This window comes from Hylobates moloch, unplaced genomic scaffold, assembly GCF_009828535.3.
Source record: "Hylobates moloch isolate HMO894 unplaced genomic scaffold, HMol_V3 SCAFFOLD_5, whole genome shotgun sequence".
Taxonomy (NCBI): domain Eukaryota; kingdom Metazoa; phylum Chordata; class Mammalia; order Primates; family Hylobatidae; genus Hylobates; species Hylobates moloch.
Window position 1 is genome coordinate 67,962,614 of NW_026652280.1, and position 16,130 is coordinate 67,978,743.

At 38.8% G+C, this 16,130-nt stretch overlaps 1 protein-coding gene across 9 annotated transcripts in view; it reads left to right on the forward strand.

Annotated features, from left to right (window-relative positions):
- The window catches only part of ANKRD12 (ankyrin repeat domain 12), a 149,083-nt gene that overhangs the window by 33,231 nt on the left and 99,722 nt on the right, over positions 1–16,130 (forward strand). For 8 of the 9 annotated variants that reach the window (XR_009213517.1, XM_058438653.1, XM_032152799.2 and 5 more), the window contains exon 2: positions 10,868–11,005. The exons of the other annotated variant lie outside the window; for it this stretch is intronic. Coding sequence is in view for 7 of the 8 variants with exons in the window: in XM_058438653.1 (XP_058294636.1) it covers positions 10,919–11,005 (87 nt within the window). In the remaining variant the exon portion in view is untranslated. The remainder of the gene's footprint in view (positions 1–10,867; positions 11,006–16,130) is intronic. 9 annotated transcript variants of the gene reach the window in all.

The following is a 16,130-nucleotide window of genomic DNA, read 5'->3' on the forward strand; positions in this document are numbered from 1 at the left end:
TGTTAGACTTGTTTATGTGGTTGCTTCATAGTGTCACTCGTCTGTGTACTTCAGTGTGTTTTGTAGTGGCTGGCAGTGAAAAGGAAAGTTTTTCCTTTCCGTATTTAGTGCTGCTTTCAGGAGCTCTTTCAAGACAGTGATGAATACCCTCAGCATTTGCTTGTCTGAAAAGAATCTTATTTCTCCTTTGCTTATTAAGCTTAGTTTGGCTGGATATGAAATTCTGGGTTGGAAATTCTTTAAGAATGTTGAGGCCAGGTGCAGTGACTCACGCCTGTAATCCCATCACTTTGGGAGGCCGAGGTGGGTAGATCACCTGAGGTCAGGAGTTTGAGACCAGCCCGGCCAACATGGCAAAACCCCATCTCTACTAAAAATACAAAAATTGGCTGGGTGTGGTGGCATACACCTGTAATCCCAGCTACTTGGGAGGCTGAGGCAGGAGAATCACTTGAACCCAGGAGGTGGAGGTTGCAGTGAGCTGGGATCGCACCATTGTACTCTATGCTGGGCAGGAAGAGTGAAATGAAGCTCCACCTCAGAAAAAAAAAAAAAAAAAAGAATGTTGAATATTGGTCCCCAATCTTTTTTGGCTAGTAGGGTTTCCACTGAGAGGTCTGCTGTTAGTCTGATGTGTTTCCCTTTGTAGGTGGCCTGGCCTTTCTCTCTGGCTGCCCTTAACATTTTTTCTTTCATTTTGACCTTGGAGAATCTGGTGATTATGTGTCTTGGGATTGATCTTCTTACTGGGGTTCTCTAGATTTCCTGAATTTGAATGTTGGCCCTTCTTGCTAGGTTGGGGAAGTTCTCCTGGATGATATCCTGAAGTATGTTTTCCAATTTGGTTCCATTCTTCTCATCTCTTTCAGGCACCCCAGTCCTAGGTTTGGTCTTTTTACATAGTCCCATATTTCTCGAGGTTTTGTTCATTCCTTTTCATTCTTTTTTCTCTATTCTTGTCTGCCTATCTTATTTCAGAAAGACAGTTTTCAAGCCCGGAGATTCTTTTCTCTGCTTGGTCTATTCTGCTATTGATACTTGTGTTTGCATTGTGAATTTCTCATGTTGTGTTTCTCAGTTCCATCAGGTCAGTTATGCTCCTCTCTAAACTGGCTATACTGTTTAGAAGCTCCTCCATTTTATCATGATTCTTAGCTTCTTTGCATTGGGTTGCAACATGCTCCTTTAGCTCAGCCAAGTTCATTATCACCCACCTTCGGAAGCCTACTTCTATCAGTTCAGCCATCTCAGCCTCAGCCCAGTTCTGTGCCCTTGCTGAAGAGGTGTTGGGGTCATTTAGAGAAGAGACACTCTGGCTTTCTGAGTTTTCAGTGTTTTTTGCGTTATTTCTCATCTTTGTGGGCTTATCTACCTTTGATTTTTGAGGTTGCTGATCTTCTTGTTTGTTTGTTTGTTTTTTAAGACGGAGTCTCGCCCTGTTGCCCAGGCTAGAGTACAGTGGCACGATCTCGGCTTACTGCAGCCTCAACCTCGTGATCTGCCCATTTCAGTCTCCCAAAGTGTTGGGATTATAGGCGTGAGCCACTCTGCCCAGACGAGGTTGCTGTGGTTTTTTTTTTTTTTTTTTTTTTGAGACTGAGTTTAGCTCTGTCGCCCAGGCTGGAGTGCAGTGGCACAATCTTGGCTCACTGCAACCTCCACCTCCCGGGTTCAAGCCATTCTCATGCCTCAGCCTCCAGAGTAGCTGGGATGACAGGCGCCTGCCACCATGCCCGGCTAATTTTTGTATTTTTAGTAGAGACGGGGCTTCACCATGTTGGCCAGGCTGGTCTCAAACTTCTGATCTCAGGTGATCCGCCCTCCTCGGCCTTCCAAAGTGCTGAGATTACAGGCATGAGCCACCATGCCTGGCCAGTTGCTGACCTTTAAATGGGGTTTTTATGGTGTCTTTTTTGTTGATGCTGTTGTTGTTTTCTGTTTTTCTTTTAACAGTCTGCACTTTTCTATAGGGCTGCTGTAGTTTGCTGGGGGATCACTCCAGACCCTAGTTGCCTTGGTCTTTCCCTTACCTGTAGGTATATGACCAGTGAAGGCTGTGAAACAACTAAGATGGCAGCCTGCTCCTTCCCCTGGGAGCTCCATCCCGGTGGGGTGGTCGGGCGGGGGGCGGGTAGGGGGGTGCAGTACTGACCTGTTGCCAGCCTGGACGCTGCTGTAGAAGGTGTCTGGAGATCCCTGTTAGGAGGTCTCACCCAGTCAGGAGGGACAGGATCAGGGACCTGCTTAAAGAAGCAGTCTGGTTGCTTTTTGGTAGATTAGGTGTGCTGCATTGGGGGTAACCGTTCCTTGCCCAGACTGCCTGGACTCTCCAGAGCCAGGCTGAGTCATTCATGTACTCTAAAACTTAAAGTAAAAACAAACAAACAAAAAAAACAAGAAAGGCTTAGTCAGCTGAACCGCAGAGACATTGGCCACTCCTCCCGCTAGGGGCTTGTCCCAGGGAGAGATCAGAGTACTGTTCATATAACCCTAGCTGGAGTTGCTGAAATTCCCACAGGGAGGCCCCACCTAGTGAGGAGGGATGGATTGGGGTCCCACTTAAAAAAGGAGTCTGGCCACAATCTAGCACAGCAACTGTGCTGCCCTGTGAGGGACTCCTCCTCATCAGGACCACCTGGATTCTTGGGAGCAGGCTAGAACAGCTGGGTCAACTGAACTGCAGAAATGGCAGCCGCCCCTCCCCCTGGGAACTCATCCATTTTAGGCAGTCTCTAGCCTGTTGCACTGGCTGACTAGAATTCCAAGCCAGTGGGTTGAGGTGCCATGGAAGTGAGGCCCACAGAATGATGCCGCTTGGTTCCCAGGATTCGACCCTCTTCCTAGGGGGAGTGTACGGATGGATTTCTCAACTTGCTGGGATTCCCAAGGGTGGAGTCTGTAAAACTCCTGGGTTTCCGTGTGAGCCTAAGCAACTGCTCTGCCAAGACTCCACACAGCTCTGTATATTGGACCTAAGGCCCTGGTGGCCTGGGTTCATGAGGGGATCTCCTGATCCATGGTTGCAAAGATCCGTAGGAGAAGTGTGATTTCCTGAGTGGGGTTACACAATCACTGACCGCTTCCCTTGGCTGGAGGTGGGGTTCCTTTGGCTCCCCAGTGCTCCTGGGTGGACCATTGCCACACCTTGCTTTTTTTTGTTGTCTGTGGGTCATGCCATCCTACTAGTCAGCCCCAGTGTGAGAACCTGGACATTTCAGTTGAAGGTGCTGAATTCACTTGCTGTTGTCATTCTTCTCTATGAGAGCCATCTTGTTTCTAATCGGCCATCTTGGCCCCTCCTGCCCCCTTCTTGTCTTACAGGTGGAAACTGAGGAATAATCCCAGTGCTTTGTGAAACTGCTATGAAGAATTTTCAAGTCAAACTTAAGTTGGGAGATAGTGACTAGAGCAAACAGACCAAAGCATTTATTTATTTATTTATTTAATTTGTTCATTCCTGAGACAGAGTCTTGCTCTGTTGCCCAGACTGGAGTGCAGTGGTGTGATCTCAACTCACTGCAACCTCCTCCACCCAGGTTCAAGCAACTCTCCTGCCTAAGCCTCCAGAGTAGCTGGGAATACAGGCGTGCGTCACCACTCCTGCGTAATTTTTTGTATGACCAAAGCATTTAAAGCATTGATTCTAAGGGCCTAGAACTCACTTAATGCTGCCAGACTATAAGGTGATCTCAAAATAGACTTTCTGCGGTTGGAACACTTCTGTAGATATTCACTTGTATTATACGTGTGCAATCTCCATGTCTGTAGCATTCAGATATGCAAATTCTATTATTTCTGTTCCCCATAGTCCTCTAGGCCACATTGGCAACTAGAGGTGTTTTTTTCTGTCAGCCCTATCTTGTAAATAGTCTGAGTTGTCTTTCTCTGTTACTGGATTTTCTCCCCAATTTTCCCTCCTTTTGTCAGTGTTCAGTAGTTTTTCCTCTACAGAAATGGTCCCAAGGCTTCTTTCCTTCTTGATCACTTGATCAATTTTTCAAAGGCTCCTCTTTTTTTTTTTTTTCTTTGAGACAGTCTCTGTCACGCAGGCTGGAGTGCAGTGGCACTATCTCGGCTCACTGCAAATTCTGCCTTGCTGGTTCAAGCAGTTCTCAAGCCTTAGCCTCGTGAGTAGCTGGGACTATAAGCACGTGCCACTAGGCCCAGCTAATTTTTTGTATTTTAGTAGAGATGGGGTTTCACCATGTTGCCCAGGCTGGTCTTAAACTCCTGAGCTCAGGCAGTCTGCCTGCCTTGGCCTCCCAAAGTGCTAGAATTACAGGTGTGAGCCACCACACCCAGCCAAAACCTCTTTTTGACAAAGTTCAGCCTCATCCTGTAGGTGATTTTGTGCTCTCTGCTAAGATAAAATTTTCTCCAAATTGTTAGCCTTAGGATAAAGGACAATTTATGAACAAAAAAACCTTTTTTTGTGTGTTTCCTGAAGAGTCGATTTGTTTCCTGAAGAGTCAATTTAGTTATTGTACTAAGAAGTCTGTCAAACAAGACTTGTTGTATTGCAGTTACCTCAGCTTTCAAGAAGGATGTTTATCTGTGTATCATTGCTGTTGTCTTGAGTTGTGTTTTTTGAGTCTGCTGGTCTTGTTATTATAACTTAGCATTAGTTTAGTGATGTTGCTAAGATAATGACATTGGTTATCTGTGAGGAGTCACAGGTGAACATTTTTGTTTGCCTAATATCTTTGAATGATAGAAAATTTTAGTTTTGGTTATAATTTTGACTGTGTTAGAAAACAGACAAACACCGTTCTATTTTTTTTGAGACTGAGTCTGGCTCTGTTACCCAGGTTGGAGTAGCTCTGTCGCCCAGGCCAGAGTGCAGTGGTGCAACCTCACCTTACTGCAACCTCTGCCTCCCAGGCTCATGGAGTCCTCCCACCTCAGCCTCCCCAGTAGCTGGGACTACAGGCACATACCACCATGGCCAGCTAATTTTTTAATTTTTTGTAGAGGCAGGGTTTCACCGTGTTGCCCAGACTGCTCTCAAACTCCTGAGCTCAAGCAGCCTCCCAAAGTGCTGGGATTACCAGTGTGAACCTCTGTGCCCAGCCCAAACTCGGTTCTTAAGGTGCTTATACTTAAAAAGAAAGAAAAAAAAAGGCATCTGTACATCTTCTTAACCCAAATGATGTTTAGTTTACACTAGAGTTTTTGATGTACGTGTATCTTGGTACCTCAGAATAGCAACTAGAATGTTTTGCCTTCATTATAAACAAAATTATTTAGAAATAGCAGTGGTATTAAACAATATATTTTTAGTATCCCTTGAGTGATCCCAAGTAGTAATGCCATTTAAAAAAAAAAACACCAAGAGAATACTGGGTTATTTTGTTTTAGAAGAAGATATGTTTTACTGCTGTAAATTAGAGTGGAAAACTGTCTTATAGCATACATTTAGAGAATGTTAATCCTGGAAGTCAGTTGCTGTTCGATACATAGACTCTTTGGTCTATAAGGAGCAAGAACATACCAATTTTAAGGGAAGAAACATCTTCGAAGGCAGAATAGAATCTATAAACTGCATCATTTAGCCATTGGATAACAAAGTCGACAGTAGAGCTTGCAGCTGTTTGTCTTAAACAGGAAAGCAGCCCTGAACAAGTATTAATATACTCTGTGCAGCCCTTAGGGCATGGAAATTGAAGTGCAAGCAGTGTAATAGCCACCAAGATTGTTATACGGAGAATGGAGGGAATATGAAGGACTCTTCTTAGCCATATGAAGATAACACCAAATATTTTCATTTAGCAAGTGGCCTTACCGCTATGCATCATTGCCCGTCCCCTCTCACCCTCCAGCCACATACGAGAGTTCCAGTTTCTCACCAACATTTGGTCTTCTTAGTCTTTAATTTTAACCATTCTGGTGGGTGACATCTCATTTTTATTATTTTAAAATTTTAATCGTTTAATTGACCCATAATATTTGTACATATTTAGGGGGTACATCTGATGTTTTGTTCTGTGCATAAAACATGTAATGATCAAGTCAGATTATTTAGGATATTCATCACTGAGTATTTGTCAATTCTGCATTGGGAACATGTCAGGTCCTGTCTACTAGCTATTTTGAAATATATAACCTATTATTGTTAATTATAGTCACCGTACTGTGCTGTCAAACATTAGAACTTATTTCTTCTATTTATGTTTGTACCCTTTAATCAACCTTTCTTCATCCACCACCCTCCACACGTACCCTTCCTAGCCTCTGTTATCTATCATTCTCTCTACTTTCGTGAGATCAACTTTTTTTAGCTCTCACATACGAGTGAGAACATCTCATTATTAATTTTCCCGGTGACTAATGAGGTTGCGCATCTTTTCCTGTGCTTATTTGCCATTCATTATATGTTATTTGCTGAACTGTTAAAATCTTTTACTCACTTTTAAATTGGGTTGTTTATCTTATTGATTCATAAGAGTTATTTATATGTTCCGGATATAAGTCCTTTAGAATTATATAATCTGGATATAAGTCCTTTATAAAGAAGTGATTTGCAAGTATTTTCTCCCAGTATGGCTGGCTTTTCATTTTCTTAACGCCTTAACGGTAATTTAAAGAACAGAAGTTTTTGTGAAGTCTAATTTATCCATTTTTTGCTTTCATAATTTCTGCTTTTCATTGCCTATTTAAGAAATCTTTGTCTAATACAAGGCCACTAAAATACTCTGTTTTCTGCTAGAAGTGGTGTAGTTTTAGCTCATAAATTTAGGTTTATGATGCATTTTGAGGTAATTTTTCTCTGTGGAGTGAGGTGTAAGGGTCAAGGTTCTCTCTCTCTCTTTTTTTTTTGCATTTGGATATACAGTTTTTCCAAGACCATTTATTGAAAGGAATATATCCTTTTCCCAGTGAATTACATTGACAGATTTGTTGAAAATCTGTTGGATTGGATGTTTATGTGTAGATCTGTTTCTGGACTTTCCATTCTGTTCCGTTAAACTATAAGTCTATCTTTACATTAGTAAACACTATCTTGCTTACTGTATCTTTGTTAGTAACTATGGAAGTCAAGTAATGTGAGTCTACCACATTTTTTCCCAACATTATTTGGACTTTTCTAGGTTCTTAACATTTTCATATACATTATAGAAACAATTTGTCAGTTTCCAAAAAAACAAAAATAGATCCTGGAAATTTGACTAGGATTGCCTTGAATTTATAGAGCAATTTGGAGAGACTGACATTTTAACGACATTGCATCTTTTGATTCATGAGCATGGCATGTCTTTCCATATATTTAGATCTTTTTTTCACTGCTTTCCAAAGTGTTTTGTATTTGTCATTGCATAGTCTTATATACATTTTGTTATATTTATCCCTGAGAATTTAGTGGTTTTGATGCCATCGTAGGTTATATTTTAAATTTTAATTTCTAATTGCTTATTGCTAGTATGTAGAAAAAATTTTTCACATATTCACCATGTATTCTTACACATATTTTGTTATATTATCCCTAAGAATTTAGTATTTCTGATGCTGTTGTAGGTTGTATTTTTAATTTTAATTTCTAATTACTTATTGCTAATATGTAGAAATAATTTTTATATATTGACCATGTATTCTGTGTCCTTCCTATATGCATGTATTAGTTCTAATAGCTTCTTTGTAGATATCTTTGCTTGTCTACATAGATTATCATGGTATCTGGAAATACGGCCTATTTTACCACTTTCCAAGCTGTATGCCTTTTTTTTCTTCCCTTATTGAACTACATAGGACCACCAGTAAGTAGTACAGTGTTGAATAGGAATGGTAAAAGCTAACTCAGCATCCATGCCCGTCGATCTTAGAAGAGAAAGTATTCAAGTTCCCTTCTAATTCTGGTTTGCTGAGAGTTGTTTGTTATTAATGGATATTGAATGTTAGCTAACGCATTTTCTCTTACCTGTTGAGATGATCATATATTTTTATGGTTTGAATTAATACACTAAATTACATAGTTTGATTTTTTTGAGGGGGGCAGGGGCAGGGCCTCATTCTGTCACCCAGGCTGGAGTGCAGTGGCGTGATCATGGCTCACTGCAGCCTCGACCTGCTGGGCTCAAGCAATCCTCCCACCTCAGCCTCCTGAGTAGCTGGGACCACCTGCACGGACCACCATGCCCAGCTAATTTTTGTATTTTTAGTAGAGGTGGTGTTTCGCCATGTTGTCAACCTCAGCTGGTCTTGAACTTTTGGGCTCAAGCTGTCTGCCCACCTTGGCCTCCCAAAGTGCTGGGATTACAGGTGTGAGCTCCCATACTTGGCCTGCTTTAATTCCTTTATTGTCTGCGAGCAAACTTTATATGGTTTTAATTAAATTTGTTAAAGTTTGTTTCATGACACAGAATGTGGCCTATCTTGGGGAATATTCTGTGTGCCCTTGAAGGAGTATTCTGTTGTTGAGCAGATATTTCTGTAAACATCAGTTAGAACCAACTGATTAACGGCGTTTTTCTGTTCTTACATAATCCTTGCTGATGTTCTGTCAATAAGAAGTATAATAGTTGAAGCCTCCAGCTGTAATTATGAATTTGTCTATTTTGTCTATCAGTTGGCAGTTTTTGTTTCATGTATTTTGAAGCTCTGTTGTTGGTTGTATACATATGTCAGATTGGTATATTGTCTTACTGTATTGACCCCTTTATCAATATGTCGTATATAATGTCCCTCTTCATTCTGAAGTCTGTTTTGTTGATGTTGTTAATATAGCCACTCAGGCTTGCTTTCTTTCTAAGCACTTGGAAACTCAAGTACTTCCATGGGTTCTTTTTCCATTCTTTTATTTTACCCTACCTATTATGATATTTGAAGCGAACTTCTTGTTGGGTTTTTTCCCACTTTCTGGCATTCTCTGTCTTTTGGTGTGTTTAAGCCATTTGTGTTTTACATTATTATTAATATTTGGGGTTAGGTCTGTATCATTTTATAATTTTGTTCTTTCTGTTTTTCATTGCTCAATTTTTCTTTTCCTGCCTTTCATTGGATTCTTTGTACATTTTTTAATATTCCATTTTAATTTACCTAGTGTGATTTGTGTTACTTTTTGTATAGTTCTTATATAGTGATTGCTTTAGGGATTACAGTATACATCTTGCACCCAGAAGCTAACTCAATATTAAATGCTTAATATTAGTTGATTGAAGGAATATTTTTGGAATCGTGATTTTTATTGTTACTGCTGGCATTTTTCTAAATAGTTATTGAAAAATGATGTAAGCTTTTCCTTACATAGAATCTATTTAATATAATATTGCCCTGTAGAATTTTCTCAAAAAATATTTGACACTCCTTTAGTTCACTAATAACGTGCTTTGCTTCATCTACAAAGGAGACATTGTTTTATCTTCATAGTCTCACTTAGGCTGATGTTTATATGTATTATATAGCTCAGTTTTGCTTTTGAGCCAGTCTTTTTGTTTTTATGTGGCTCATAACTTTAACTCCATAAGCTTTACCAGTGGCTAGCTTTGAGGACAGTGCTATGTTTAAATAATTGTTTATATGTTAATGAAATGGTTAAATGGCCCCAAGGTAAGTTCTGCTTCTTGAGTGTAATGTCAAAAGAGTTTCTTAATTTCTTCAAGTTTGTTTCCTCCTCCATAAAATGAAAGATTTGAACCATTTTTCTTTGGTAGTTTTTTGTGTTGTAATGTATTCTAATTTAATTATTTCCAGATTAATATGGTTTTGATAATTTACAAATTAGCTCAGTTTATTTAAGGGATTTTTGGTTTTGTTTCTGTCAAAACAAAAGAAATGTTAAAGCACCAATGGGACAGCAGATTTTACTAATACTCTGTTCAAGGTGTCTGAGTTTTAATAATTTACATAGGTACTAGAATGACAGCTAACTTAGATCTATGATATCTATCTGTAGGAGATTTATAGCATGAAAGTTCAAAGTAATCTTGTCAGTCATTCTGCTTCTTGTTGTAGCCCAAGTAATGCTCCCCTTGGCCAGCAGCCTCAATCTAGCCCAGTGCTGTGCAGTAGACCTTTCTGTGATTACATAAATGTATATCTATGCTGTATAGTACAGTGGCTAGTTTAATTTCATTTTAATTAATTTAAAATTGCCACATGTAGGTAATAGATTATCTGACAGCAACATAGTGTAGCCTCGTAGGTTCCTCTTTAACATGTAAAACCCCTTGGAATTTTTTTCTGGATCGTTCAGACATAAACTTGTCATAATCATAAGCTCTTGGGAGAATCTTTGACCTATTAAGTTTGTAGAATAGGAAAGAGAAGGCTGAACAAATTGGAAATAAAATAATGTATACAGTGGTGATTACAGTACAATAGAAGTATATCAGTGAGTGGTTTGATAAAGTGACTGAATGGCTGAGGATGTTCAGTAAAGAAAATAAACTACTCTAGGGATTCTAAATGGGAAGGATTTAATGTAGGGAATTAGGTGTTGTAAAATTACTGATCAAACCTAACAGGTTCTTGGTTGGGTCTTCAGAAATGACTTCCAAACCAACACGAAACGACAAGGGCATCGATTAGGAGCTCGCATTATGGATTCCTACTGAAAAGAGAAACGTTTTGTCACTGGTTCCACTTTCACTGCTTCTGCTTACCCAAAGCTAGAGATGTTACTTGTCTCAAGAATATGGGAAGAAATTTATAAAAGTAATTCTCTTTTCGGTGACAAGCTGAGTGGACTTGACTAAGAGAACCAGAAGCTAAGATAAGGTGAAAACTTATTTTAGCTTAGGATAGCCTCTCTGAGAAAATAAGGTATCTTATAAAGACAGAGAGAAAACAAATTGGACTAATTGTGGTGCATAAACTTCAAGTAGGTTCTATCGTGTATGTATTCAAATAACCCTTATATATCCATTCTTTACAGATCCAGGATGAGAAGACTGATAAAAGAAGCAGCTAGCTGAACAGCTATAAAATGCCCAAATCTGGGTTCACAAAACCAGTTCAGAGTGAAAATTCTGACAGTGACAGCAATATGGTAGAGAAACCATATGGAAGAAAGGTATATGATTATATTAAAGATTTGTTGACTTTTCGAACTGGGAAAAAGACTCCCAATTAAGTATTTTTAGTAATTTCTCACAAGATAAAAACCAATATGGATGCCAGATAAATCCAAACCGTTTATGCCCTTTAGAAGTAAATTGGATTCCTGGGGAAGTGATTATCATTCCCTAAGGTGAACACACAACTACTAAGTAAAACACAGTTACTAAGATTGTGCAATTAAGAAATAATGATTGAGAGGGAAAAATTTTTATTATTAGTCATTGTCAGTGACCTGTAATTCTTTTTATATTGATCCTTTTTCATCCCTACTTAATTTAGACCCTCAGAACCTTCGTTTGGACTCCTGCAATTGTCTCCTAACTGGTCTTGCTATCCCTAGTCTCTCCTTATCTCTGGTTTTATACTTTGTCTTTGAATATTTTTTCTGTTTACGTTTTTAAGTCTTTTTAAAAGCCATTTTCTTATGGAAAGATGTCTGAGGTGTTTCCAGACATTTTTAGCTAACAGAGTTGCGCAACCATCATCACAATAAGGTTTTAGAACATTGCTGTCATTGTGGAAAGGTCTTTGTCGCCCATTTGTAGTCAGTCTCCACTGCAACCCTAAACCCTCCAGGCAACCCCAAATCTGCTTTCAAAATCAGGAAGTGTAAGTTTTCAAACTGTATTCTTTTCAGAATCGTTTTGAGTCCTTCATGATTTCATATAAATTTTAGGATCAGCTTGTCAGTTTCTACAAAAATACCTGCTGGGATTTTGAAGGAATTTTATTGAATTTTTTCATTGAATCTGTAGATCACTTTTGAGTTGTATTGCCATCTTAATATTGTCTTCCAATCATGAACATGGAATATCTCTTCATTTACTTAGATCTTCAGTTTGTCTCAGTAGTGCTTTGTAGTTTTCAGTGTAAAAGTGTTGCATTCTATTGTTAAATTATTTGTAAGTGTCTTATTCTCTCAGTGCTACTATGGATAATTTTATTTTGGGTTCTTTATTGCTAGTACAGAAATATAATTGATTTTTGATGTAGTTATCTTTGTATCCTGTGATCTTACTCAATTATTAGTTCTAACAATTTGTAATTCCTTAGGACTTTCTACATATGGAATCATATTATCTGTGAATAAAGATAATTTTACTTCTTTTCCAGTCTGGATATTTCTTTTTTTGCTTGATTACCTTTATTCCCCCACTCCTTATTTCCCCCCGATTGCACTGGCAAAGTCTTCTTAATTACAGTACTTAGTCCACTTACATTTAATGTAATTATTGCTATGACTTATATCTGATGATAATTTATATGTGCAGTTTTGCTGTTTATTATATATTTCATGTCTTTTTTGTTACCTCTTTTATGTTGCCATTTTTGGCTTTAAATATTTTTCAGTGTACAATTTTAATTTCTCTGATTTTTTTAAACTTTTTTTGATTTATTATTTTAGATGTTGATCCTAGAGATTGTAATACACATCCTGATCACAGTCTACTTACAGGTTGATATTGACTCAATTCTAGTAAAATATAGCAGCTTTGCTTCAATATAGCTCCATTTTCTTCCTTTGTGTTATTTATATAACATCAATTACATCTAGATATGTTATTAACCCAACAAAAGAATAATTGTTTGATACAAAATGTTATCTTTTAAAGAAATAAGAGAAATCTATGTTTATGTAGTTTCAGATTTCCCCACAAATTTACTGATTTTGGTGTTCTTAATTTCTTCCTATGGATTTAAGTTACTGTCTGGTGTAAGAATTTTCCTTAGTACTTGCTATAAGGCAAGTCTTCAGCCATGGTTTCTGTCTTTTTTTGATCTAGGTAGGAATATCTTGATATTGCCATTTTTTTTTCCTTTTTGAGACAGAATTTTGCTCTCTTGCCCAGGCTGGAGAGTGCAGTGGTGTGATCTCAGCTCGCTGCAGCCTTGACCTCCCAGGCTCAAGCAATCCTTCCACCTCAGCCTCCTGAGTAGCCGAGACCACAGGTGCACACCACTATGCCCAGAGATAGGGTTTCATCATGTCGCCCAGTCTAGTCTCAAACTCCTGGCCTCAAGTGAGCCACCTGCCTCAGCCTCCCAAAGTGCTGGGATTACAAGTGTGAGCCACCACGCCCTGGCTGATTTTGCCATTTTTAATAAGTAGCTTTATTGAGATATAATTCACATACCATACATTTAAAGTATACAATTCAATTGTTTTTATATTTACAGAGTTGTATAGTCACAACCACAATCAATTTTAGAAGTTTCACCCCACTGAGAGAATGAGAAAGATAAAAATAACATCTTAAATGTTATTATGAAGATACTGACCTTGCAGATCTCCTCAGTTGATCTCACGGACCATAATTTGAGAACTGCTATACCACTGTAATAAGCTCATTAATGAAACTACTGAGTGTATAGTGATGGGAGGAAAAGAGGAGAGAGAATGCTACTTAACAGGTTCAGCGATAGCCTAATAGTAGAATTAGGTACTTAATCTGGGTTCTCAAGGATGAATCCGTATTTGACCAGAAGGAAAGTGAAAGTAAAGGGTAGTATAAGTGAAAGAAACAGCAAATGAAAAACAAACTTGAGTTGGGATATAGCCTATGAAGGATGGAGGATAGGAGGTGAGTCCAGCACTAGACAAGGAGCAGTTCATTATAGCCTTGTGTGCCTTGTGAAGGATCTTGGAACTTATTCTGTAGTTGGTGAGTCAGGAGGGAAGGGTCATAGAAAGAACCAGTCAGAGTGCTGTTTAATAAAATATAAGGAGGCAGTGTGGGCAGTGGCTTTTGGGATGAAGAGAAGTTGGCAGATCGAAAAGCTGTTGAATGAATTAAACTTGTGTATGGAGAAAAAATAGTCTGGGTCCATTCTGAGGTTTGTTTCCATTACTAGGTTAATGATTGGGCCATTTCCTGAAAGGAAATTCAAGAGAAAGAACAGGTTGTTTTGAATAAGTTTGCTTTGTACTTGCTGAACTGAGTTGGCCTTGGGAACATTCAAGTAGAAATGTTTATTAGGCAGTTACATATGAGTGTAAGAACTCAAAACAAGTCTAGATTGGAAATAAACATGAGGATTTGTAGAAAGTAAGTATGGAAAAGGGTGTACAAAGAGTGTATAAAGTGGCACAAGAATGGAGGAGGATAGACCCTGAGGAATTCAAATATTTTAGGAGGAGTAAAGAGACAAGGAAAGAGGAGGACAGAGAGAGAACCAAGGGAGGTTCCACAGAGAATGGCTAAAGGGAGGAGAGAGTCTGCATTGCCAAATGCAACAGAGAGGTTAAGAGGAAAGATGAGGCCATTGAAACATTTTAAATGACCTTGATGAAAGTAGTTTGTGTGGAGATGTGGGGACAGAATACAATGTTAGATTTGAAGAAAGCATTATAACTTTTATTTCTGCATGTTTAAGTATAGTGAAGGTTACATTTGTGGAAATTCATCTGGGCTGTTTGATGCCACTTTTTGGATTTGAATTTATAAAGCTAAACTCAATGAAGCTTTCATTGTTCCTGTGTACTTTTCATGTATCTTTTGAAAGTTGTCACTAAATAAGTAGTGCCTGAATATTGTCCTCCTAAAAGTGTGATTTTTTTTTTTTTTTTTTTTTTTGAGACGGAGTCTTGCTCTGTCGCCCAGGCTGGAGTGCAGTGGTGCCATCTCGGCTCACTGCAAGCTCCGCCTCCCGGGTTCACGCCATTCTCCTGCCTCAGCCTCCCGAGTTGCTGGGACTACAGGCGCCTGCCACCGTGCCCAGCTAATTTTTTGTATTTTTAGTAAAGACGGGGTTTCACTGCGTTAGCCAGGATGGTCTCGATCTCCCGACCTCGTGATCCACCCACCTCGGCCTCCCAAAGTGCTGGGATTACAGGTGTGAGCCACTGCGCCCGGCTGATTGTCTTTTCATAGTGAGTGGCATTGAAGTCAACTGGGTTCTGCTAAGTTGTTTTTCTCCATAACATTTTTAGAAATGAGGCTGGGCATGGTGGCTCATGCCTATAATGTGTGCTTTGGGGAGACCAAGGCAGGAGAATTGCTTGAGGCCAGGAGTTCAAGACTAGCCTGGGCAAAACCCCCATCTCTACCAAAAAAAAATTAGCTGGATATATTGATATACAGCTGTGTTCCTAGCTACTGGGGAGGCTGAAGTAGGATTGCTTTAAGCTACAGAGAGCTATGCTTGTGCCACTACATTCCAGCCTGGGCAAGAGAGCAGGACCCTGTCTATCTCTATTCATTTTTGATTTTTTTTTTTAACAGTTCGCTTACATAAGTAGAGACCCCATTTACAGTTTAATATGACAGAATATTGCGTTATGAGGTCCTAAATTAATAAAATAAACCAAAATTTCACTCCTTAAATTCATTTAAGTAGAGCATAACTTAAATAATTGTATTTTATAGCAATTTAATTTTTATGTAAAGTCCTCTCATTAAATATTAAAATAGTTAGGATTTTGACAAGAATGTTCACACCTTTCACTGCTCATCTGTGGTCTTTTCCCCCCATTGATTCTAGTTTAGTTTAGAAATTTCTCCACTACTCTTTTAGCTATAAATCAGTATTTAAAATTTGCAAAGCAGAATCTTTTATAAAATTTGTTAAGATAATCTAAAACCTGATTAAATTCATAAAATGTGAGAGAGGGGATATTAATTATTTTAACCACCTGAATAGTTCTGTCGTATCCTTTTCATCATCACTGTAGTTCAGACATTCATTATTTCCTCTCCAAGTGACTATTGAGAATTTTTTCTTTTATTATCCAAGTATTATAATACATGTTTGTTGTGAAAAATTAGAAAATACCCATAAGAATAATGAAAATAGGAATTACCAATTACCTTGTTAACAACTGTGAAGGTTCTGAGATTTTACCCTACTTGTAAGCTAATTAGCTTCATGGATGCTGGCAGAAGACACAACTCCTAGGTCAGTGATGACGGAATATTTGCTACTCAGCAATAGCAGTAGCCGGAGTATCATTGTTTGTGCCTATTCCCTGAGCCTCACTTCTCACGTGGGGGATGCAGTGATGGGCAGATGACAACTGCATATGCAGCGGGTTGTATTACAGGGTAGGAACCCCAAATCTTTTATGATGGGCAGTAAGT